Source organism: Typopeltis vanoorti, chromosome 2 (assembly GCF_054136105.1).
Source record: "Typopeltis vanoorti isolate ZY-2024b chromosome 2, IOZ_Tvanoo_1.0, whole genome shotgun sequence".
Taxonomy (NCBI): Eukaryota; Metazoa; Arthropoda; class Arachnida; order Uropygi; family Thelyphonidae; genus Typopeltis; species Typopeltis vanoorti.
This window is the reverse complement of record NC_143550.1, coordinates 75681297-75707715: the sequence shown is the minus strand read 5'-3', so window position 1 is coordinate 75707715 and position 26419 is coordinate 75681297. Positions and strand designations below refer to the sequence as shown.

Here is a 26419-nt window from a genome sequence, read left to right as displayed (position 1 = left end):
TAGGGAAATATCTCTGTAATTCTCACATGCAGTTTTATTTCCCTTTTTATATATGGGTACTATGAGAGCTCTACTCCAATCATCGGGAATTCGTCCCTCTGTCCAGGCTTTCTGAACTATGCAGTGCAGCCACTGTAAGACTCTTATACCACCATACTTCAGCATTTCTGGTCGAATATCATCTACTCCTGCTGCCTTTCCACATTTCAAGCCTTTGATGGCTTTTTCTACTTCAAGTATGGATATGTATTCCTGACTGCATGCCTGATCAGTGTTTTTTACCACTGTGCCGTCATCACTGCTGATTTCATTTAGCAGTTTTTCAAAGTAATTACTCCATACTTCAAGGATGTGTTTTTCTCCCGTTTTAATGTCACCTTTATCATCTCTAATTCCTTTTACAGCACTCTTTCCTCCATTCTTAAGCTTCTTCAACAACCTCCAGAATATTTTGCCACCTTCTTGATATTTATTTTCTATATTCTTGCCAAAGTCCTCCCATGACTTTTGTTTAGCTAGTTTTACACACTGTTTAGCTTTCTTACATTTCTCTCTGTATTCTCAAAGAGCAGAAGCTGACTTATTTGACAGGAACTTTTGATATGCTTTCTTCTTTTCCTTCACTGCCTCTTTAACTTCCTGTGTCCAGCAGGGAGTTCTGATTTTTTTATCCTTACAGACAACCTCACTACATGCCTCTCTGGCAGAATCAATCAATGTTTTCTTCAGAGTTTGCCACTGAATCTCCAAGGTTTGATTCCAGTTCTCAAACTCTTTCATTTTTTCTTCAATAATCTTTGTGTAATTTAGTCTACAGTTCACATCTGAGAGCTGCTCAACTTTTATTCACTTTAAAACTTTCTTGCATGTTATTCTTTTGAATATTAAATTCAATTTTATCCTGCTCAAGACTAAATAGTGATCACTTCCAATTTCAAATCCTCTGTACACTCTGGTGTCCTGCACTAGGGAGAAAACATCACTATCAACAATAACATAGTCAATGAGACTTTTCTTCTTATTATTATTATTATTACCACGGGCTACTACAGGAGTCCTTAGACTCATCGAGGGAGGCCCTAAACATCATGTTCACACAGCTGTTCAACATTCTCACAGTATCTATCATACCTTGCCTTGAACTCGCTCACTGTCATAGCACCCACAACAGACTCTGGCAGCTTATTCCACTCATTTACCACTCTAAAAGTAAAGAACCCAGCTCTAACACCCCTGCTAACCACGCTCTTGCCCAGCTTCCATGGGTGTCCCCTAGTTCTCCCACCCCCAGTCCTGATCTCAAAAATATCATCTGAATTAATCCTATAGAATCCTTTTAGCAATTTGAATGTCTCAATCATATCTCCCCTTTTCCGCCTATCAACTAGTTTCTGCAACCCACAAATCTTCAACCTGTTCTCATATGGTTCATTCCATAGACCTGCTATCATCTTAGTCACTCGCCTCTGGATCCTCTCAACCTCCTCCCCATCAAGAAGGAACCAAGGTGACCAAATCTGGGCACAGTAGTCGAGATGAGGTCTTATCAGGGCTCGGTACAGAGGTACAATAACTTGTTTTTCTCTGCTCGTCAAGGTATTTTTCAACAACCAAGTGAGTTGATGAGCTGATTTAGCTACTTTCGCAATGTGCCCCCTAAACTTCATCTCCCTATCCACCAACACTCCCAAGTCCCTGGCCTCATCAATCTCTTGGAGTACAGTTCCACCAATGTGGTATACTGCTGCTAATCTTTTCACTCCGAAATGCATAACCTTACATTTTGTCACATTAAATTGACATCTATTCTCCTTAGTCCAGAACTCCAATCTATCTAAGTCATCTTGCAAGACTTTGACATCTTCTGCATTCACTATCGCCCTACCCAACTTTGCATCATCAGCGAACAAATGAACTGTCCCACTTAGACCCTTCCCTATATCGTTAATGAACAGATTAAACAGCAGTGGTCCAAGAACAGAACCCTGTGGCATACCACTAGTCACAGGCCGTTTTTTGGACTCTACTCCTGAATAAACTACTCTTTGATATCTCTCCATCAACCACCCAGCTATCCATCTCACCAACCCTATATCCATTCCCATATGTTGTAGTTTACGGATTAGAATTCCATGTGGTATCCTGTCAAACGCCTTATTCCTAGCCTCTTCTCTCCATGTGAATTTGTGCACATTTTTATATTGGAACATGGTGTTAGTAATAACCAGTCCATGTCAGGATTTATTTATTTTTTATTTATTTATATTTCATTTTATCTAGCAAAAATGAAATCAGGATTACATACTGATGCTTAAGGTAGAAAAAGCCAAGAGAAACTTGACATCAGTTAACCTTTAAATCAGTCCCAATTCCAGTATATACATAGCTACAAGCATACAGTATGCATTTGTTTATATCTTCCTGGTATACAGTATTTGATACAAATGAGGAGGTCTACATAATGTATGTACCAAAATATATTTTTGCATCATATGTGTTCATTCTGCTAGAACACGCGCACACACGCACACACACACAGGTGAGTGAGAGACGGAGATGCAGCAAACACTGCATCTCTCTCTCTCTCTCTCTCTCTCTATAAATTCAGAAGTTAATTAGAGAAGATGAGTCATCGGGAATAACATGATAGATAAACAATGCAATTCTAAAAACTTTGTTAAATATACTATAAAGTTTCATTTTTTTTTTAAAAGTAGTAAAATGTTAATATGTTAAAAAATCTGTTATAGATCAAAATTTTACTGTCTGTAATAATTACCTGAGATTGAAGATTGTTAACAGTATCTTCCAACTGTTGTATCGTAACTGCAGATTTTTGCTTTTGATCTTGATAGTTTTGTAAATTGTTGTTTAACTGAGTGTGTAGACGACTTACATGTTCTTTCAGCTGAGAAATTTCTTGATCCTTATTTGACTGTAGTGTGTCATAAGCTTTTCTGAAGTATTAAAGAAAGTATTAGATTGAAAACAAAAAAAACAACATATATTAATATAATATAATATAAAGTGATCATAGTTATAAGACAATATAAAAATATTAGCAAAATTATGACAAGGAAATTTGCAACTAGTCTAATGAGTGTATAATGAGAAGAAATAAAGAATTACTGATAGGTAATTTCAGTCTAATAAGCACTAATGAAGAACATTTTGATTCTTTGCATGTGTTTTTTTGCTTATTACTATCTCTTTGAAGAGCAGTTTCATTATTGTTTCCATCTTGAAGTGCAACAGAGAATTTCATAACCACATACATACACATGCATACAATACATTCATGTGTGTATACTCTATTTGCAGTAATGTCCTGGGTATGCCTGCATATTTCATATTTAAAGGAAAATTTTCAAGTCTTCACAATACAGATGATTATTTTTATGTAACTCCTAACCATCAAAGGTTGTTAACCTATAGTACATTAATAATGTGGGTGAGCTAAGGTTTTTTTTTTTCTATCTTATTAATTTTGAATTTTTTTTATTTATTTATCTTTAACCTTATCCAGAAACCCTGCACCAGATATTAAACTTGGAACTTTTTCAAGCCACTTCAGGTCTCCAATAAATAAGGTACTTGCCTCATACTGGGCAATGAAATTTATCTCCCACAAACATCCATGCTGACAGAATTTGAACTTACAGTTCATTGGTTGGAAAGTGGAAACGCTAACCACTCAGCCAACCAGGCTGGCAAATGAATATTTAAATTATTCATGAAAAACAGTGAATAGATATTTCAAATGATGACAATTATATTCTAAGAGTAAATCAAACTAATATTCTACTCATCATTTTCAGAGCACAAAATTTCTGTACCATCTGTATGGGAAGTGGACTAGTAGGCCACACTATATTCCTTTACATTAAATTAAATGGAAGAGGACTTCAGTATTACATGTAAGTTGCTATAAATCTGAGAGACTATTCTTAGAATCAACATCAGCTATGAAGCACTCCTCCAACCTCAGTATGGCTACATTAATTTGCTCAATAACCATAAAGTTAATTTGGTGAGGTCATTCTAAGACCTGAGCGTGACTTCATCAAATTAACTTTATGGTTATTGAACACATGTTTTCAGTTACAATTTCAGTAATTTCTACAATGATTTAATTAAATGTGGTGTACTTTTGTACTCAGAAGATGCTGGATAGAAAAACAGTGGAGATATTAGTAAACAAAAAAATTTTTCTTCTCCTCTTGGTGTTCTTTATACCATGAAGAACTATTATGAATAACCAGCAAAACCTAAGCTTTTCTATATGTATAAAGTAGAATTGTTCATCATAAAAAAATTACAAAAAAAAAAACTGACAGCAAATTGCTATTTAGTGAACTAAGGGTCAAACATATATTTGTACTTCTCACATACATACGCACATATAAAATGGTTTACAGAAGAAAGTACTGCAACCTCCTAATAATAAAGGTACATGTAAACACTTGATTAGTTTAATTAAGAGTGATTAAACTATAGATATTTGAATTCACATAGCATGAACCATCAGAATATTACAGTTAGAAACTAAACATTACAATGAAAGTATATGAAGAATGGAATCACTCCTTGTATGCAGCTACAAGATAGCCAAGTCAAAAATGATACTATTAGGATCAAATGAAAAGATTAATAAATAAAATAAAACTTACAATACAGGGTTGCCCATAAGTCATGATGGGATTTAAAATTTCCATGTTCTGTATTTCATTATAACAAATAAATAAATAAATAAAGATAAAATAAATAAAAATAATTAACAAACAGAAAAAGTATTAAATGTTTAAATACCCTCACGACTTATAGATTACCCTGTATTATACTGAATAGTTCTTAATAATAATTTCCCAGAGTTCGGTTATGAAAAATCCATTATTAAAATTGAGAATAGGGTGATGTAGGACTTCATAACATTCTTTAGATGCTTCCTCTGTATAGTAATCCCATATTCTGCTAGAAATGATTTATTGTGCTTCTTGGAGATAATGCAAGATTGATATTCAGAAACACATACAGAAACAGATCAGCATGTTTGTCCAAAATAGAATAACTCGCAGTTGCATCGGACTGAATATACTCGGTAGTAGTGATGGTCAAATTTTCTTTTGGAGATGGTATCATAGATCTGACTAAATTAATAGGCTTGAAAGTGGTGGAGATGTTAAACTTCTTCAAGATACAAAAAATATATTCTTAAAACACCTTTAATGTATGGGATGGTGATTCTATGAGTCATCTCATTAACAGAGACTTCTTGATAATTTCTTGATAATTTTCTAAACTATTGTGTTGAGATTAATCATTGAGAATGGCTGTTTCTTTAATTGTAAAAATTTCTTTCTGAAGTAGTTTGGATGAGGAACAAATAATATGAGCTCATGAAAGAAGGAATGTAAGAATACAATATTTTTGTGATGAATGATTAGTAGACACATGATAGATATGCCAACCAGAGAAGAAAGGTTTGCAAAAAACAGATGTTGACAAGGAATTCGATTCCCTTTTTATAAAAACATCTAGGAACGTTACAGTCCCATTTGATTCCATAGCGAATGTGATGAAGGATACTGATTTTTTCCAAGAAGGCTTCTTGTTGTTCATGTGAATTATTCCAAACAGCAAAAATATCACCCATATAGCCATAGGAAATGTTTTGGATTAAAAAAACATTGAAATGTTTTCTTCTAGTTGTTCCAAGTAGAAATTAGCAAAGATGAGAGAAATTGGAGAGCCATCAAGATACCTTCAATTTATCAATAAAGCTTTTATTTTCAGAGTAAACATCTGGAATTTATGTAAATTTGAAAAGGTCTAATATCTATTAGAAACTTAGATGATAAAAATTCTAGGGTGTCAGATAGAGGAACATTCATAAAAAACTTAATAGAAAATTTTTAATTTTTGATATAAAATCACTTAATCAAATGTGTTTAAGTGTAACTTTATTATTATAATGAATAAATAAAAACTGTAAAATACAATTAAATTATTTACTACTTATATAGCTGTCTGGGGAAGGAGTCTCCTAGGTTCGATTCCCATTTGAGATGCGAGGAGCTCAAGGATCTTCCTCAGCCATAGCCAAGTTAGCCAGTCTTGGGTGTGGACAGCAGAGATATTTTCCCCCAGTTTATCCGGGGTTTTTCCTCCTGCAAAGCAGGCAAAGCGGCCCCATGAATACACGCTTCAACAGACATGAGATATCACAAAGAATAAGGAGCAACCAACCTATTCCGCGGGATTATTGGTTACGGAAGCTTATGTGGTAAAATGTGTAGGCCTGCGCAAAAGTGTAACATACATCTTATATAGCAGAATTCCTCAAACAGCAGTCGTCGTCCGGTAGCATCCTCTAGCAAGAGGGTTGCAGCAGATGAGCAGCTCTCTTCCATTTCTCTCTGTCTGTCGCTTCCATCATTCTTAAACCAGTCCATTCCACGATGTCATTGAACCACTCTCTAGTTGGTCTTCCACGTCTTCTCTTCCCCTCAACTTTCCCTTGTAATATAGTTCTTGTCTGGTGTCCCAAAGAACCTCTCAGAAGATGTCCTGCAAATCTGGTCTTTCTTTGCATAATATTCTTTAGCAGTGTTCTTTCCATCGCAACTCGTCTTAAAACTTCTTGATTTAATATTCTTTCTGTATAGCTAATCTTTTCCATCTTTCTATAACACCACATTTCCAATGCATTAATTCTTTCCATATCTCTCTTTCTGAGTGTCCATGACTCACTTCCATAACTTGCAATACTCCAAACTGTTGCTTTAACTATTCCAATTCTAACGCCTATTTTAGTGTTCTTGTTTATTAAAATTCTCTTCATTTCCATAAATGCCGATTTAGCTTTGCCTATTCTATTTCTAATGTCCAACTCTGAAGTTCCTTTCTCTGAGATTCAGCTACCTAAATATTGAAATCTTTCCACTTCTTCTGAAATCTTTCCTCCACATCTTATTTTTAAATTATCTCCTATTTTTCTACCCATTATCATTATCTTGGTCTTTTTTGTGTTAATTCTTAGTCTGTACTCTTTAGAAGAGTTTTCAATTCTTTGAATAATTTGTTGTAACCCATTTTCACTTTCTGCCATCACCACTACATCATCCGCATATCTTCTTCTTCTTCTTCCTAACATGGAATTTAGGCCATGTGGCCTGTTCCGGTCTCATGCCATCTCTTTCTTGGTCTTCCGATTCTTCTTTTTCCACTTATTTTGTATCTGTATAATATTTTTGGTAGTCTGCTGTTATCCATTCGATTTAAATGTTCTAGCCATTTTTGTTTATACTGTCTTATGTAGTAATTAATTGGTTTTATTTTCAGGGATTGTAAGATTTCTTCATTTGTTTTGTGGTCCCACTTGGTATATCCAGCTGTTTTTCTGAGGAACTTCATTTCTGCTGTTTGAATTCGTTTTTCATTTTTCCTTTTCATGGTCCATGTTTTGCTTCCATATAGTAGAGTTGGTTTTGACAAGACATTATATAGTCTGATATCTTAAGTTATTAATGATTCTTCCGTTTATTTTTATTCCTTCTTCTACATCCTCAAGTGCCTCTCTAAACATTTGTTCACTATAAAAGTTAAACAATAATGGTGATAACTTGCATCCTTGTCTGACTCCTCTATCCACTGGGAATGAATTCTCCTGTTTCCTCTCCATTTACACACACTGACGCTATTTGTGACCAATATAAGCAGTACCAATGCTTAAATCAGGAATGCTGAATGTATAGCATTCTCTGGTATGGAAGATATGTTTGAAAGATTTGAATATGAAGAGCTAATAAGGAGATGAACTTCCCCTGCTCCAATTAAAAGAAAATAATGCCTGAACAATATTCTACAAAAAGAAGTTATTTCATTAGACCAACACTTTCAGTGTTTCCATGAAGAGCTTCCTCAGGATCTCAGTTCCAAGGTTAAATTCCATGTATATAAGAAATTATATACATGAAATTAGATAAGTATATAAAACATACATCCATTTTGGAACAGGAATGATGTTTTCAGTCCATATCTAAAACAAACAACTCACATATAGCTCATTGCTAATAAGGTTAACATGTCTCTCACAGAATCCAGCAATTACAATTTTACACAATCCATAATAACAAAGCAAGTTACCATGAATGAAACTGGCTATGAGAGACAAGAAATTATTAAATCTTACTAACAATGAACAAGGCATTGGACATGCAAGTTTAAAGAGTGAGCATAATGCTCTGCCAGGTGAGTGCACATTTTATGGAATACTTCGATACTTTGTGCGATACTTTCCCACAATGAATTTTTTGGCTCCACAGAGCTTTGATCTGATGATGATGATGATAACTTAAGCAATACTTTTCTTCAATACTGGTCTAGTAATTTTCAGGCCTACAATAAGGTTAGCGCCTAACTTCTTTTTATGTGACTTTCAAGAATCAAAGGTTTTAAATCTATAGTACAATTAATACAGTGGGTGGGCTAAGGTTTTTTTTTACATTTTTTATTATATATATATATATATATACTCTAGACATCAAGCATGGAACTAATTTTGAGCCACTTCAGGCCTATAGTAAATGGGATGCTGGTCTCACATCAGGTGATGAAATTCATCTCCTACCCAAAGATAATCATAAACATCTACGCTCATGGTGAGATTCATACTTACAACCTACTGTAGGAGAGCAAGTATACTAATTACTCAGCCAATCAAAAAGCATGTACTACATTTAGATCTCTATCTAGATAATTTTCAAGATCACTTTATCTACTTTTGCTACAAATGCTTCAGGTAATTTTTCACCTCTCATTCAGTTTAAGTAATGAATGATACCACCTAGACGTTATTGACTCTGCTTGCACATTCTTGATCATTAATGATGTAAATGTTAAAAGCTGTTAAACGTTTAAATGTAAAGCTTCCCTTCCTAGTATTGTCATTTTTAATTTGGTGCTATGTCAAAAATGAAGTAACCAAAACCATCTGTACACTCTCCTAATTTTCCTAAGAACTGCCATATCTAGCCAATACTTATATAATCCAATCTCTCACATTCTTGGATCCTAAAATCATTACACTTATTCAGATTAACAAAGACATATACTCATATCTGGCCGATGCTGTGAAAGCATGGAGAACAAATTTAATAGTCAATAATGAACTATTCAGATGCTAGCATTAGATGTGGAAATTTTCCAAGGTAATTCCTTATGAACATTACTCTTCTTTGATACATCTGTTATTTGAGGGGGGGGGGGGGAACATGTGGATATGAAATTTCTAATAATAATATTTCTTTGATTATTTAAGTTAAGTTTTGTCGATCTGGAAAAGGCATATGACAAGGTGCCAAGAGAGAAGCTATTCAATACGCTACAGTTATATGGTGTCAATGGGGCATTATATCAAGCAATACTTAGTCTTTATTTGAGTTGTAAGTTGGTAGTTAGAATTGAAGGAAGTACAGGAAGATGGTTTAATGTTAAATCTGGTGTGAGACAAGGATGTACATTATCCCCTCTGTTATTCATTATCTATATGGATCACATTATGAGGAAAGTGGTATTAAACATGATATCAGAATTGGAGATGTTAATTCAGCTCTTTGCTTTATGCGGTTATACTTCTAATCCGCTACAAGTTTGCAAGAGTCCCTGACTAAATTGAATAACTGTTGTAATAGATATGGCATGAAGGTCAGCATTAAAAAGACAAAGACAATGAAAATAGGTAGAACTGTTGAAAATGTCAATTGTTGTGAACGGGGAACCTGTGGAACAAGTAAAACATTTCAGCTACTTAGGCACGATTTTTAGTGAAGATGGTAAATTAAATATGGAAATAGACAACAGAATCAACAAAGCTGGTATGGTAGGAAGTCAACTGAATACATTCATATGGAATAAGAGAGAAACTAGTCGGAACAGTAAATTAGCTATACAAGACAGTGTTCGAACCAATTTTAACTTATGAATCTGAGAGCTGGGTCAGAAGTAAAACACTTGACCAAAGACTAGAGACCGCAGATATGAGAGTCCTGAGAAGAGTACACAACATCTTCTCGATTCTTATAATCCACCACTAAACAACAAAGATTCAATACGTCGAGTTCCAATACCATTCATCTCCGGGATTTCAGAACCTATCTCAAGAATTCTGAAGAAATGTGAGTTAACAGCTACGTATTCACCTATTAACAAATTATCTTCCCATTTTCCTTCTCCTAAAGACAAATGCTCAACTATGTCTCTTCCTGGAGTTTATCAAATTCCCTGCAATTGTGATCTCTCCTATTTTTGGACAAACTGGACACTCTCTTGAAAAAAGAATCCAAGAACATCAATCCTCCATTCATCACAACAAACCTGAAAAATCTGGGTTGGCTCAGCACAGGATTGAAACTAACCACAACATCCTTTGGTCAAAAACTCGCCTCTTACATAGATCCTGCTATAAATTTGAACGTTTATTCAAAGAAAGTGTAGACGCATTACTTCATCATCCTAACCTGAATCGGAATGACTGTATATCTGTATCAAAAATCTGGAAAAGTCTAATCAGAATAACTCATTAATTCATATTAATTTTATGAATTAATATCTTTATTTCAATCATGTCTCTGCTTAATAATATTCCCTTTAATACTTAGTGATATAAAATCATGTGGCTTGTTCTATTTTTAAATGATTTATTGTTAGTATTCCACTTTGTATTTTTTAAAACTGTTCTTGTAGTGCCACTGAAGATGGTCTGCAATTTTCAGACTGAAATATTTGGCTAATTAAATATCTTTCTTGTGTTTACGTGCTTATATTATTCAATATTTCTTTACTAGCCAACAGCATAGCATCTCCACTCACCAACCAACAGACTGTGAGTTGGAATTCCATAGTGGGCATGGATTTCTGTGGATGTCTTTGGGTAGTATATGAATTTCATCATTTCGAGTGAGAACGACACCATCCTGCTTATCTTTCTTTCATTCCTTCTTTATTTTTTAATGTGAATCCCATTCACAAATGGTTAGATAAACTGGAAACATTGTTCTAGAGAGCAAACATGGAACCTTTTCAAGTTGTTTTGGCCTCTAATAATTAGGGTGGTAGTGGCAGTCTCATGATGAGTGATAAAATTCATCTCTACCTAAAGGCATGCATAAACATTCATGCCCATGGTGGGATCAGAGCCTATAGTCTGTTGGGTAAAGAGTGGATAACCTACCCACTCAGCCAACCAGGCCAGTAGTGGTTTATTGAAGGCCAGAAACAATTAAATAAAGTTCCACCAAAGTTTCAGATTATCTACATTCTCAACCTATCCAAGGTAATAATGTAGTATAGGTTTACAAATTTTCATGAACAGGATTACCATTAAGAAAAATTATTCTTTTATTTTTTTAATAATGTACTGAACATTGTTAAAAAATATACTGAGCAAACAAGTTAATTACTAAACATTTTTACTGCCATATTTTTTATTCTAAAACTCCAATGGCATTACAACAGAGAATTAGTAACAGGAGAGAGAGATTTCTGTTACTCTTAAAAGATTTCTCTTAAGGAAGCTAAGCTTCATGCTATTTGTCACACAAAAAATCTCATATTTACTAAAAAATTAATAAATTTATTGTTGTGAGCAAATGAATGTTATATAATAAGATATTTCAATATGATTTGTATCGACAAGTGTGATTTTTTACATATTTAATTATATATTTTATATATATTCAAATAAACTGTCTAGGTTATATTTTACTATGGTTACACTGACTTATTAAGTGCAAGCAATTCTTCTAAGTAAAAGATAGGTGATACTATTTTATTATAATTAACTACTGGAAAAATCTAAGTTTAAAATAAACATTTGACAATGACAAAGAGTGGAGGCCCACTAGAAAATTAGTGGGTCTATAGAAGTATAGATTAATGGAAGTGTAAGAAAGCAAAATAAAGTATTCATAATACTTCTTTCTTTAGCCTCTCTTCCATAAATTAAAATGATATTTTATTAGTCATTAGTCATTTTACATCTGGTTAGCAATAACAGAAAATGTCATGACTCATTGTACTAGAAAATAACTTTATAATGGCTTTTGAAATATTAAAATATTAATTATTTTAAAAAATTAGAACTACTTACTTATTTTCTGAAAACAGGTTCTCTTTTTCTTCTTGTAGCTGCAAAAGGCTGTAAAAAAAAAAAAAATCAATACAAATAAAAACCTCGGTTAACTTTAGGTAAATCATTCATAAAAACATTGTTTTTATAACAAAAATAACTTACCTTTCCTGCTTTTTCTTTAACTTATCAGAGAACTAGGGAGAAAAGATGATAAATTTCAGTAAAATAAACAACAAAGTACCTATTATGGAATAAGACAATGCATAGCTTTGCATCAATTTACAACAGTTAACTGCACACACATTTACAACCATTTTCTATCTTCAAATGTGCCAATAAATATGGAAATGTATCAGTTATCGCAGTTGTCAGTTACCCAAAAATGCAATAATGATATTGGAAACACTACTGTATAGTTGATCTTCATTCCCTTCCCTTTTTTGTCTTCCTTTAGAATTTTTGTGCTAGTTCTATCATCAAATGTATCTAACAGTGACAAAAATAATATACAGCTAATAATGTATATATTATTTCTTGATTTGAATGATTACAAGATAATGAGGGCATTATACTATTTCTGCTCTTCTTCTTGTCTTGATACCTCGCCCTAAAAAAAAATTAAATATAAAAACAAGTGTGGACAATTATCTCAGAACTACATACGAGAGCAGTTCATCTCTGCTAAGTTGATGTGACTGATGGTGAAGGATTAACAGAAAAATAAAAGGGAAAAAATGCAAACATAATTTAAAGACCAATAATATTAGGCTTTAAATTATGTTTGTTCAAGGTTATATAATGAAATGCTGACATATTTTCACTCTTGTGAAATCTGTGATTTTTATTTGTTTTACTGTGTTATTTTCTTAGAATAATTTTTTCCTGATTTTTGTGTATTTATAATATTTGATATATTTCCTAATATTTTATCAGAATACTGCAATATTCAAGTACTAAAATAAAACAATACCAAAATCTAGAAAGAAAAATAGAGTAGCAATAAAGTGGAATACTAGCAAAAGTGAGAACAAGGACACTTGCCCCAGTGAGCAGAATCATGTCATATTGAAAACTAATCACAAAATTGAGTGTGAATTAACTTTGGAAATATCTAGACTAACTAAATCATATTATTAACGGACAGCAAGTGAATTGGAAAAGGTTGAATACTGATTAGAGTGGTACTAGAAAAAGATGAAAAATAAGCAGCAAAAAGAGAAACAAAAAAAAGCACTGAATCAGGTAATATATCGCATAATGATAATCACGTGGTTTAAATCAATTATGAAAAGAATATTGTATGGATATTCAATTATAAAACATGCAATTGATGACCATATTATAGCTTTGAATTTTCCAGGTGCTAAAATTAAAAATTTAATGAATGTATTGAAAAGCAGAAAGAAAAAAAAAAAAGAAATGGTAGTTCTGGTAGGAACAAATTTTTCTACTATATTTATCTGGTGATAATACAGTATGAAAGAGATATGAAAGGACTGCTAAAAAAGTGAAGAGTGAGAAAGTGAAAATAGTATATTACCTAGATGAAACATGGACTTAAGAAGTGCTAATGATGGTAAACAATTTGATGTGTAGGATGTATAGAAAACACGACTGTAAGTCTTTGAATGTGTAAAGTGAGTATGATGGAAGAAAGGATTTATATAAGAGGAATGGCCTACATATGAATGCATCTAGTATCAGGAATCTGGAGAAATTATTTGTTGATATGAGATCTAATAAGAAGAGTTAGAGGAAACTAGATTATGATGGGAGGAATAATGAGAAGAATGAGGATCTATGCATAAGTGGGACAAAAAAAAATATGGAGGTAACTTATTATGTCTGTACACAAATACCAGGAGTATAAGAAACAAAAGGAAAGCAGAAGACTAAGTTTGTTGCCTTAGTGAATGCATGATGGTCTTGGATTATTGCCATTAGTGAGACATAGTTCTAAGAAGCAGATGTTCTAACTGGTATTGAGTGTAAAGAGTACAGTACTTTTAGGAAGGATAGAGAAGATAGGAGAGGAGAAAGTGTGATGTTAGCTCTAAGAAGCAGATGTTCTAATTGGTATTGAATGTAAAGAGTACAGTACTTTTAGGAAGGATAGAGAAGATAGGAGAGGAGAAAGTGTGATGTTAATGATATCAGATGATTTCAGTTGACTTGAAGTAGAAAGATATGATTGCAATACTAGTCACAGTTTTCCATGCAGCAGTGAGTTTGAAACTATATGATGAGAGGTGGAGTCTAACAAGACCAAATAAATGGTCGGGTGTTGCTATGGGTCTAATGTATCAGCTGCTAGTGATGGTGAAATACATCACAAAACAAATCTAATGGGAAGTAAACAATTAATCATCATGGATGACTGTAATCTGACCATGGATTAGGTTGCAATGAAATTTCATGAAAAAAGAATAGAATAAAGCCAAATTTATTGAATTTTTGCATAGCAACTTTCTTAATCAGCATGTGACAGAAAAAATTCAAGGTCGAAGGGTAAAAGATCTGAATCAGGGGCCATTCCAATTAAAACTGTAACTGTTCTGCCTCCATTTGGTGACAGTAATGACGTTCTACTGACCTGGGAAGTGGCTAAGTGTCGGGATATTCATTCAAAAAAGGTTACATATTGAACTTCAAAGCAGGACCAACTAAGGAGAATGCTAGGTTCAATTACTTGGTATTGGTTGCTAGATTGGAAAGGATTTCAGCAGTGCAAGGAAGTATTTAAAAAAATACAATGATGTAATATTGGAAGAGTTCATTGAGTTAAAAGAATAAACAGAGAGATAGAGAGAGAGAAATGGATGTGCTATCGTATTAAGCAACAGATTCTTAAGAAAAAGATTATGTGAAATATATATCTTGTGCATAAGAATAATGTCAGTTATGAAAATTATCAGACTAGAAGACAACTTGTACAGAAAGCTAAGTGAGAGTTTGGGAAAAAAACTGGATCTGCAAGTTTAAGAAAACCCAAAAGAATTCTACTGCTATGATGCAAGTAAAAGATAAAATTAATGTGAAAGAATAACTCTTGTCAATGTAGATGGTACACAGATGGCAGATATAGTAAAGACTGTTCAACTACTCAGTGTCCAAAATAAAGAACTTTTATTATTAAAAGACCAGAAGATAAATGATAAAATATATAAAGAGCCAACAAGTTTCACTAGCCACTGTCTAGCATTTTCAAGGCTGAACTGGTGTGAAAACAAATGCATTAAGTTATATTTCAAACATACACTTTAGTAACTGTTAGGCCGTTACATTTGATCATTCTGTTTGAAGGCGTGCATGTGTTCAAAAGCTTCAGTCAGATTCCGGTACATGACCACGTGTTGTGTAGTTTTTTGCATATTGTAATTCTGTCGAACTGAGAGAGATGATGAGATTTTTCCATATGTCTTTAAGAATGATACCCTGATTTCTATTTAAATTATTGCCTGTGCGTAGTACCACAGTTGCTTCTTTTAAAGTTCTGTATCTGTAGTCATTCTCGATGTAAGGCATAGAACTGTTTTTCCAATCTATAACGTGATTTGATGTTGAGAAATAATGAGCTAAACCAGATGTGATGATTCTATTATGATTGACATCCCCCACATGTTCCTTCTGTCTTATTTCAAAACTTCTAGAAGTCTGACCAATGTAAGAAAGGCCACACGTGCATGGAATTTCATATACTCCAGGACATTTGAAGAAAGGTACCTCATCTTTAGGTGATCTTAAGATTTGTCTGATCACAGTAGTTGGTTTAAAAACCACTCTGATGTTATGAGCTTTTAACATTCTCGCCAATTTTGTGGAAACTGAATTAATATATGGAATGACAGCTGTGGACACATATTGGGGCACCGGAAGAGGTTGTTGGTGGTTGTCTTTAAACAGCCATTTGTTTAAAATGTTAGAAGGGTATCCATTAAGAGATAGAGTGTTAGCTATTAGTGACAGTTCTCTCTGCACATCTGTTTCTTTTGAAATAGACGTTAAGGCTCTATTATGGAGCATGTGAATGATGCTGTGTTTTTGTGATCTATGATGGTTGGATGAATAATGTAGATATCTACCAGTATCTGTGGGTTTCTTGTAAATGGACAGTTGGAAATTGTTATCTTCTCTCCTCACTAGGATGTCAAGAAAAGGAAGTTCTTTGTTCTTCTCTAGTTCTATAGTGAATTTGATCTTATTGTGTAGTGAGTTGATTTTGTTCAGAAACCCGAGAAGGTTTTCCATGGTATCTTTCCAGATGATGAACACGTCATCGACATATCTCCACCAAATTGATGGTTTTGGTACAATGGTTGAAAGAATATCCTTTTCAAGTTTTTCCATAAAAAGGTCTGCACATGGTGGTGACATAAGACTACCCATGGCTAGACCTTCCAATTGTTTGTATACAGTGTTGTTAAATTTGAAGAAATTTGATTTCAGGCAATGATGAAACAGCTGTGTGATGTCTTGAAATTTTCGAAATGAAGTTTTGAAATAAGACAGAAGGAACATGTGGGGGATGTCAATCATAATAGAATCATCACATCTGGTTTAGCTCATCATTTCTCAACATCAAATCACGTTATAGATTGGAAAAACAGTTCTATGCCTTACATCGAGAATGACTACAGATACAGAACTTTAAAAGAAGCAGCTGTGGTACTATGCACAGGCAATAATTTAAATAGAAATCAGGGTATCATTCTTAAAGACATATGGAAAAATCTCATCATCTCTCTCAGTTCGACAGAATTACAATATGCAAAAAACTACACAACACGTGGTCATGTACCGGAATCTGACTGAAGCTTTTGAACACATGCACGCCTTCAAACAGAATGATCAAATGTAATGGCCTAACAGTTACTAAAGTATGTTTGAAATATAACTTAATGCATTTGTTTTCACACCAGTTCAGCCTTGAAAATGCTAGACAGTGGCTAGTGAAACTTATTGGCTCTTTATATATTTTATCATTTATCTTCTGGTCTTTTAATAATAAAAGTTCTTAATACATCAGACCAAATATGTACAATTTATACTCAGTGTCCATTTTGCTAAACATTATCAACTTAGTGCATGCAACATGTAGCTCAAAGCTACATCTAAATTGAAGAAAGAAACTTACATACATCATTGAAGGTACTAGAGTAGTTGCATGAATTGAATACACATTCGGCAATAGGAGCTGATGGGATATCAGCATGGATACTAAAAGAATGTTCAACTGAACTGCTGCCTTTGACCCGGTTGTATAATTTGAGTCTTAATAATTTGAACATTCCACAAGAGTGAAAAGAATGTATGATAGTTCAATTGCACATTCGTGATGGTGCAAAGAATGATGTGCCCATTGACCTATCAGTATCTGGAGCAGTGGAGATTTTGATAAAGTTTGTGAGAGATCACATACAGAAATGGGTTGACAGAGAATCTATATTTTACAATAAACCGCATGGATTTACTAAGGGAAGATCTTGTTGAATAATTCACTCACATTCTTTAATAATGTGATGAATATGGGACTAGATTATATTATTATTATTTCACAGGTGGGAAGAGCTAGTTTGCCTCCTCGTGGTGCACCCTTTGGGGAAAAAACTGGATCTGCAAGCTAAAGAAAACCCAAAAGAATTCTATTGCTATGATGCAAGTAAAAGATAAAATTAAAAGATAACAATGAAAAGATTTAATTAAAAGATGCAAGTAAAAGATAACACTAAATGAACTAGTAAATCCTGATGGCCAAATAATTGCAAGATCTCTTGGCCAGTACACATCACAAGGATTAAATGAATATGAGTCAATCCCTAGATCCCCATCCCACAAGGACCATAGGACCAGAAAACTTGGAGAGTGTCCAAATCTGCCAACTCTATACAGAAAGTATAAGATGGGCTAAATGCCAGTACTTATCAAAAATCTTATTGGTTAACGACACTGATCTGGTTGCAATACAGGAAACCCACGTAAAAAATGAGAAGCAATTACAGAAAAGAAGAAAATTCCCAGGATATCAAGTCTTTGGAGGAACATATGCCTCATATGGGATTACTACATATATCAGAAATACCTGTTGTATTTCACCACTCCATACTGTTGTGAGGGGGGTGGTGGGATTGTTGGTGAATGTACCTGCCTGTGTGGGTGGGTTTTCTATAAACTGAGAAAACCAGGGTTCCATCAGGCTGGGGGGGTGACTGGTGTGTCTAGGAAAGGGAGGCTGTTGTTTTCCTCTTTTTGCAGAGTGAACTTGATTCTGGGGTGTTGGTTGTTTACGTGTGTTAAGAAGGAGAAGAGTGTATCATAGCCATGGGCCAAATAGCAAACACATCATCAACGTAGTGAAGCCATATGGTTGGTTTTTGTGGGGGCAAAGGCTAAGGCTTTTTCTTCAAAGGTCTCCATAAAGAAATTGGCCAAGGGTGGAGAGAGTGGTGAACCCATGGCTGTCCCCTCTATTTGTTTGTAGAATTTTCCCTGCCAAACGAAATAGCCTGAGTTCATTGTGAACTGAAATATGGCTGAGATATCGGGAGGAAATTTAGCTTGAATTACCTCTAAAGTTTCCTTGAGTGGGACATTTGTGAATAAGGAGGGGACTTCAAAGCTGACCATTATGTCAGTCTGTTGGAGTGTAAGCTTTTCTATGCTGGCTTTGAAGTGGGCTGAGTTTTTTTTATGTGTGATGGTGTGTTGCCAGTATAGTGTGTGAGCGCTTTGGCCAAATATTTAGCTAATTTCTATGTGAGGGAATCAGTGTCATCCACTATGGGACGAAATGGCACATTTTCTTTATGTAATTTTGGGAGTCCATAAATACGGCGGGGTATAGAGTTAAACGGTTTTAATCTGTTAGTAACTTCTACAGGCCAAGAAGTGACTTTCTTAAGGAGCCTGTGAAATTTTCTGATTTGTGAGTTGGTGGGATTGTATTCAATAGGGAGGTAAGTAGCCCGATCTAATAGAAGAGCATTAAGCTTACCTGTGTAGTCTGTTTGGTTAAGTACTACAGTTGCATTTCCCTTATCCACTTTGGTGATAATTATTTCTTTATTATTCCTCATTTCCTGCAGAGCTTTATACTCCTTATTGGATATGTTGGTTTTTGGTGGTCTTGCTTTGGAGAGGACACAAGCTACATCCAGTCTTACACTGTTGGCGATTTGATTTGGAAGGTGGCGGATTCTGCATTCGATCTGGATCATAATATCCTCACTAGGTATTTTTCTGGGAGCAATGGCAAAGATGTGTCCACGTGAAAGCGCATTGAGTGCTTCAGGCTTCAGGGTGACTGAAGAAAGGTTGATTACTGTGTTGGTAGGAAGTTTTGGATTGATGGTAGAGTTCTTTTTTAATTTTAAAAATTTTTTGATCTGTCGATCCCATATTTTTTCAAATTCTTTGTCTGCTACAGTACATGAGACGTCATATAAAATTGACCAAAGCTCGTGATCCAAAGTGCACAAAAGCTCTTCTTCAAGTGCACGAATAGCTTTGTTAATGTCAATTAAGAGAAACCACATGGCTGCAATTTGTTCCCAAAGCAAAGCATAGCTGGTGTGGTTATAGATACGGAAAGCTTTTTGTGAAACAAAATGGTGCTTGAATTTTACACAATTTGGGATTACCTGATTATCCCGGCAGCATTTTAGGAAAGTCAGACGATTTAGTTGTCTAGATAACTTCAACTACATTTTACCACATTGGCGGGCCTTCCATGTGATGGAATCTCCGTGGTAATTCTCATAGACAAGCTTATACGTTGGCTATGCATTACTAAATCACTTAAGGAATTGACAACGTATATAAGAATATAAATTAAATTACACTTTAATAAATATTTCCGTCTATCTAAATCCATCACCATTCCCTACATCTGAGTCTCCTAGGAAAAAATTACAAAAATCTTAAAAAAACATGACTTGACCTCCTGTTACAGACCATACAAATTGGCATCTCTTATCCGCTCTACTAAAGACCAGCCACTTCCCCTAGACCTACCTGGTGTATACCAGGTCCCTTGCAGCTGTAAACTGTCTTACTTTGGCCAAACAGGCAGGACAGCGAATATCAGAATTTCAGAATACAACCGTATTCTGAATTCCACTGTATTCTGTGGCATGTATCCAGAGCATGGTCTTGCAGACCATGCTCTGGATACACGCCACAGAATACGGTGGAAGAAAGCTACAATAATACACCGTAGCAAGTTTAAATTCGAAAGACTATTCATGGAATCAGCATCAGCCCTAAGAAACTCTCCAAACCTCAACAAATTTGGTTGCATGAGACTGCCCCAAATTTGGGAGACTTACATCAACAGACCTTCAGCCCAACAGCCAAGAACACCTACTTAGCCAGCTAGGGAGGGACACCATTGGGACTTTTAGATAACAATAGCTTCTTCACTTCATTCTCAGTTACTGTGTTGTAGTGCCTACATGCACGTGCCTTTTTTGTAAGTTCCTTTTGAAGATGGCGGGGTGACGTTGCCGAAATATCGGAAATATTTATTAAAGTGTAATTTAATTTATAATTCTTATATACATTGTCAATTCCTTAAGTGATTTAGTAATGCATAACCAACGTATAAGCTTGTCTACGAGAATGTAGTTGTCTGTAATTTACCACCATTACCATCAAGGGAGGGGTAATGGTGGTAAATTACTGACAATCCCCACTGACAATCTCATGGCTGCTGCAAGTACTCTATCCATATACTCACCCAACTGTGTATATAGTGATTTCAATAGCCACCATGAACAATGGAAATTCTGGAATAACAACTAGCACGGAGAAGCCCTAGTTACTTTGGCTGAGTCACATCAAATGCACCTTGTTTTTAATGCTAAGGATGATAGCACATTTAGGATTACAATCCTGATTAATGTTTTGTGATTTCTGACAGATTTAAACAGTCCCCACCAGCCTATAGACAGGTCCTGACAGAATTCATACATAGCCAGCACTGCTCAGTTATTATAGAGATTGGCTCTCAAATCCCATCAGTCTCTCCAATTCCCTTGGCCAAGGTGGAACTTCAAGAAGGCCAATTGGCCTGCTTTCTCTGAAAAACTTGATAAATGATAGTCCCTTCCAGTAATATTATGATATATTTGTGGGCACAGTGATAAGCACAGCTAAAAAGACCATCCCCAGGGGATACTGTAAAGAGCATATCTATGGGTGATAACTTATACCAGCAATTCTTAGAAAATGGAGACCAAGAAATTGCAGACGAATTAATACATAGCTTTGATACCACACGGAGGGAAAAATGGACAGAGACAGTCAAAAACCTGGATTTCGTGTACTCATGTCAGGATGCGTGGTCCCTCTTACAGAAGATAGGAGGAGAGAATCCTCCACATTTTAATACATCCGAACTCCAGATGCAGTGGCTTCACATATAGTATATCTATCGAGAGCACCAAAAGACAGAGTTCATACTATCCAGGTCAAGCGCAAACTCAGAACTCTTAAATCTATGAACGAGCCAATATATGAGTACTCCTGTCCCTTTTCTGTTGAGGAATTCATCTGCTTCGAAGGATGTAAAGGTGGGAAAAGCCTCAGGCTTTGAAAGCATCCATCCAGAATTCTTAGCTCACTGCATAGAGTATCATCACTGACGTCCTACAGACTGGAAACACCCTTTGATTGTTCAAATGAACTAAAATAATTGCAATTCTAAAGTCTGGGAAATCAAACAAACTTTCACAAAATTACCAAACCATTGCCTTGCTAAGCACAAGCTATAAATTATTAGAGTGTCTCCTACATAATAGGATTAGCCCAACTCTACTCAAAAGGATTCCCCATGAACAAGCTGGCTTTCGACCTAAACGGAGCTGCCTGAATCAAGTTCTCTCCCTCTTACTTCATACATCAAGGCGGGCTTCCAGTAGCAGCAAAAAACATCTGTCGACCTCATTGCTCTATACCACACAGTCTAGAGGCAATTCCCTGTCAGATCACTACTGGCCTTATAGAAAACACGCTTATCAATAGAACACTTCAAGTTATTATGAGAAATTCTACTAACAAGCATAGGAAGCTAAACAACAGCCTACCACAAGGCCTGGTGCTAGCTCTGCTATTATTCTCCTTATGTGTGGCCGATATGTCTAATATATGCTCCAAAAGGTCGGGTATGCTGAGGAGTGGGCTATAGCAGCTAGACATAAATCTTCCGAAATGACAAAAGAAATCCTACCGATGTGAACTCATTTGGAAAATATTTTCACAAATGGAGACCTAGCCTAGTATAACCAAAACATGCTTTCACCTTAACAACAAATTGATGAATAGACCCTTAGAAGTCTATCTCAAGTCCATCTTTTAGACAAAACTCACCTGTCTAAAACAGATGAAAAACTGAAAATGAGAAATAATATAATACAAAAACTGTGTGGTACCTCTTGGGGTACTACAGTTAATATAATGAGGTGCTCAGCCTTTGGCATTTTCTACTCTGCTGCAGAATATTGTGGTCCAGTTGGATGAATAGTGCCCGTGTAAAACTTGAAGATGCACAACTGAATAACACCATGTGCCTGATCTCAGGTACAATTAAATCAACTCCTATTTATTGGCTCCCAATTCTTAGCCAAACCTATGCAGATCAAATGCACTTCTTCAAAAATACAAGAGCATGTCCAATCAATAGCTTCCTATCTGCTCTGGACCTTGAAGACCTTAACATCAACAGACTTCATTCTAGAAAACCTTCACTAAGAACTGCAGAGGTGCTTCTGGCAAACAACTTCTGGATGAATGATGTCTGGTCAGCAAGGTGGGTTGAAGAATCACCAACAGAGTGCCACACTATGCCATGTATCACAGAGAAATCCCCTGGTTTTGAATTATTGCATAGAATTTGGTCAACTCTCAATAGAATCAGAACAGGACATGATAGATGTGCTGAAGTTTTTCACAAATGATACAATGCAGTTCCTCCAAACTGCAACTGTAGAGCTGAGAAGCAATCAGTGCGACATCTCTTAAGGGGCAGTCCTGTATAAGATGTCACACTGATTGCTTCTCAACTCCACAATTGCAGTTTGGAGGAAATGCATTGTACCATTTGTGAAAAGCTTCAGCACATCCATCATCTCCTGTTCTGATTCTATTGAGAGACGACCAAATGAAATGCTAGTGACTTCCTTTTTTGCAACCAAAGAATCAACTGATTTCATTTGTAATCTAGATGTTAACTTGTAATTTTTTATTTTTTGTCATAAATTTTATGCTTTGTGATGTGTAATATGTCAAATGCTAAATAAAAATAAATAATTGCACAGGTACCACCATGGAATCCTAAGACTCATTGTGAGAGTCCCAAACTATCGACACAATATGGAAAGGGTAATAGAGGCAGATAACAAAGATGGTTTCAGGACTGTACAAGGTTGGTTATGGGGATCAGCTGAGGAAATGTGGACTGCAGAGTTTGGTAGATAGAAGAAGGAGAGGTGATATGATTGAGACTTTTAAACTGTTGAGAGGTGGTTATAGGGCTGACACTGGAGAGTTTTTTCGCTTGGTTGAAAAGTGAGAAGGAGCGATGACAAGGAACCATCCCTGGAAGTCACAAAAGGAAGCTGTGAGCGAGAGGGTAGTTGAACCGTGGAATGCATCGCCTAAGAGAGTGGTGAGAGCAGGAACGGTCAATGAGTTCAAGGAGTGGCATGATAGATTGTGTTTCCTAGGAGGGACCTTCCGCGATGAGTCTTTATAGACAAGTTTCCTAGGAAAGACCTCTTGCGATGAGTCTTTTGACTCCAGGCCTGAATAATAATAATAATATTTATCATACTCTCCTTGAAGCCATTAACAGACAAAGCACACATAATTAATTCAAGCAACCCATTCCATTCATTCACCTCTTCAAGCAAAAAATCTAGTCCTCACACCCTTGCTAACCGCACTCTTACCCAACTTACAGGGATGACCTCTAATTCTGTCTCAAGTGGTGAAACATTTGCCCTGCATCAATCCTATAAAAGGCTTTATGTAACTTAACTATATCTATCATATCAACCCCCCCACCCCCTTTTTTCTGCCTATCAACCAACTTCTACAATCCACAATCTATCCTTATAGGAAGCATTCCACAGACCACTCATCATCCTGGTCACTTGCCTCTGGATGCTCTATGTGACTTCCTCATCCTCCCAAGAAACCCAGGTGACCACTGAGAACAGTAATCCAGATGTGGGTTATCAAGGCTTTATAAATAGGAATGCTACCTCCCTTATCTCTGCCGGTGAGTGTTTTCTATAATAACCAAGTATTCCTGTGAACTACCCTGGCAAATTTAGCAAAATGGCTTCTAAACTTCAGCTCTCTATCCATCTACTACTATCTCCAAATCTCTGGCTTCACCAATTTCCAGGAGTGCAGTTCCCTCAATGTGATACAAAGCTTGTAATTTTTGCATCCCAAAATCCATAACTTGACACTTTTCCACATTAAACTGACATCTATTAGGTTTTGTCCAACTGTTAGCCTATTTAAATCATCCTGAGAGCTCTCTACATCACCTTGATCAACTATTTATTACCCGAACCAACTTTGCATCATCAGTAAACAACTGAATATTTCACTTGAAATTAAACAGCAGTGGTCCAAGCTCAGAACCCTGCAGCATGCCACTATTCACTTGCATTACCTTCTGGATTCTGCTCCTCCGTATACTACTTTTTGGTATCTGTCCATCAGCAATTCTTTTTTTCAATATCATCAGTTTCATATCCATCTCCATTTGTTTCAGTTTGCATAACAAAGTTCCATATTGTATCCTGTCAAAAGCCTTTGCAAAACCCAGCAGTATGACTGTTCAGCTATTTCTTTTATTCGACTCAGTTTTCACTCTATTAAAAAAAGTTAGTCGATTACTAAGGCATGACATGACACCCTTCACAAAGCCAAACTGCCCCTCATAGGGTATCGTATTCTTATCCATGCATTCTGGAATTATCTTTTTCACCTATTTTCCCCAGTACTTTTACCACCAATCCTGAAATACTAATTGGCCTATAATTTGCTAGCACAGATGCAAAGAAATTATTTTGTACTCCTTCCACACTCTTGGGACTTAGCAGAAAAAATGCTTACAAAGTGTGTTTTCTACAAGCGTGTTTTTTTCCTTTCATGTCAAAGTGCAGGCTCTGACATGAAAGCATTGCCAGTTACCCTGCAGTTTCTCATAAAATGTGAGCCAATATCCCATCCAATCCCACAGGTGTATTTGTATCAAATTCTGTAATGCAAGACACATATCCTTACAGACATGTATAATGCTATGTATTATGGGAAGAGCTACTACCTAGACCGGATTCAACCTTTATTGACTTATAGTATAACCATGTGAAAAAACTTTCAACAACTAGCTCTGATCCACAGTATCTCAGTAATAAGGTGTGACACCTTTCGACTACTTGTATATGGGAAATACAGGGTGTTCGGGATAAATTTGACATATTTATAATTAATTATATTTTTCCGTAAGTTACATGTATTAACACACACTTCTCTTCATTTAAAAGTTTGGACCCTTCTTCATTCATATACAAGATGTCAGAAAGGATGGATAGCTGGAACCCACCTGAATCATGGAAGAGAATAACTTGTATCATGATGATTCGTGCCCGCCATCAAAATAAGGATATTACGACTGCTGCCCAATGCTCCCTGAATACAGTAAAAACAATCAGGCATGAACTAGAGACTTGCAATGGTGACTACGAGGACGTAGCAAGAAGAAAGATCCCTAGCAGACGATCTGATTGCGTTCGTACAGCAGAATTCCTCGCAAATCTGCAGGAACAGGTGTTGAAGAACCCTGGCATTGGAATTCGGGCTTTGTTCGTGGAGTTGCTAACTGTAGTCAAGCCCTGGATAACAAGGGTAGCCAATGGTAGGCCGTATGTATGGCAGCAGGATTCGGCCCCTTGCCACACCTCTGGGAAAAGTCAAAAATGGTTGTCTGAAAATTTCTACGACTTCACCAGTCCAAATGTTTGGCCTCCAAACTCCCCAGACCTTAACCCCATGGATTATTTTGTATGGGGCGCAGTTGAAAAAGACACCAATCGCACTTCCAGTAATACAAAAGCCCAGTTAATGGATAAAATTAAAACAGTTTTTGCGGCCCTTCCCAGGGAGACTGTAGCATCAGCTTGTTCGAGGTTCCGAAGCAGAATTGAAGCTGTGATCGATGCTAATGGTGGTTATTTTGAGTAAATCTTGTTGATAGTATTGTAATTAACTCTGCCT

At 35.7% G+C, this 26419-nt stretch overlaps 1 protein-coding gene across 1 annotated transcript in view; it reads right to left on the bottom strand.

The window, feature by feature from the left end:
• Positions 1 to 26419, bottom strand: part of LOC150109188 (GRIP1-associated protein 1-like) — a 434263-nt gene that overhangs the window by 194905 nt on the left and 212939 nt on the right. The window contains exons 10-12 of the mRNA XM_090401821.1: positions 12293 to 12324; positions 12149 to 12196; positions 2780 to 2957 (exon numbers count right to left, since the gene is read on the bottom strand). Of these exons, the coding sequence (XP_090257947.1) occupies positions 2780 to 2957; positions 12149 to 12196; positions 12293 to 12324 (258 nt within the window). The remainder of the gene's footprint in view (positions 1 to 2779; positions 2958 to 12148; positions 12197 to 12292; positions 12325 to 26419) is intronic.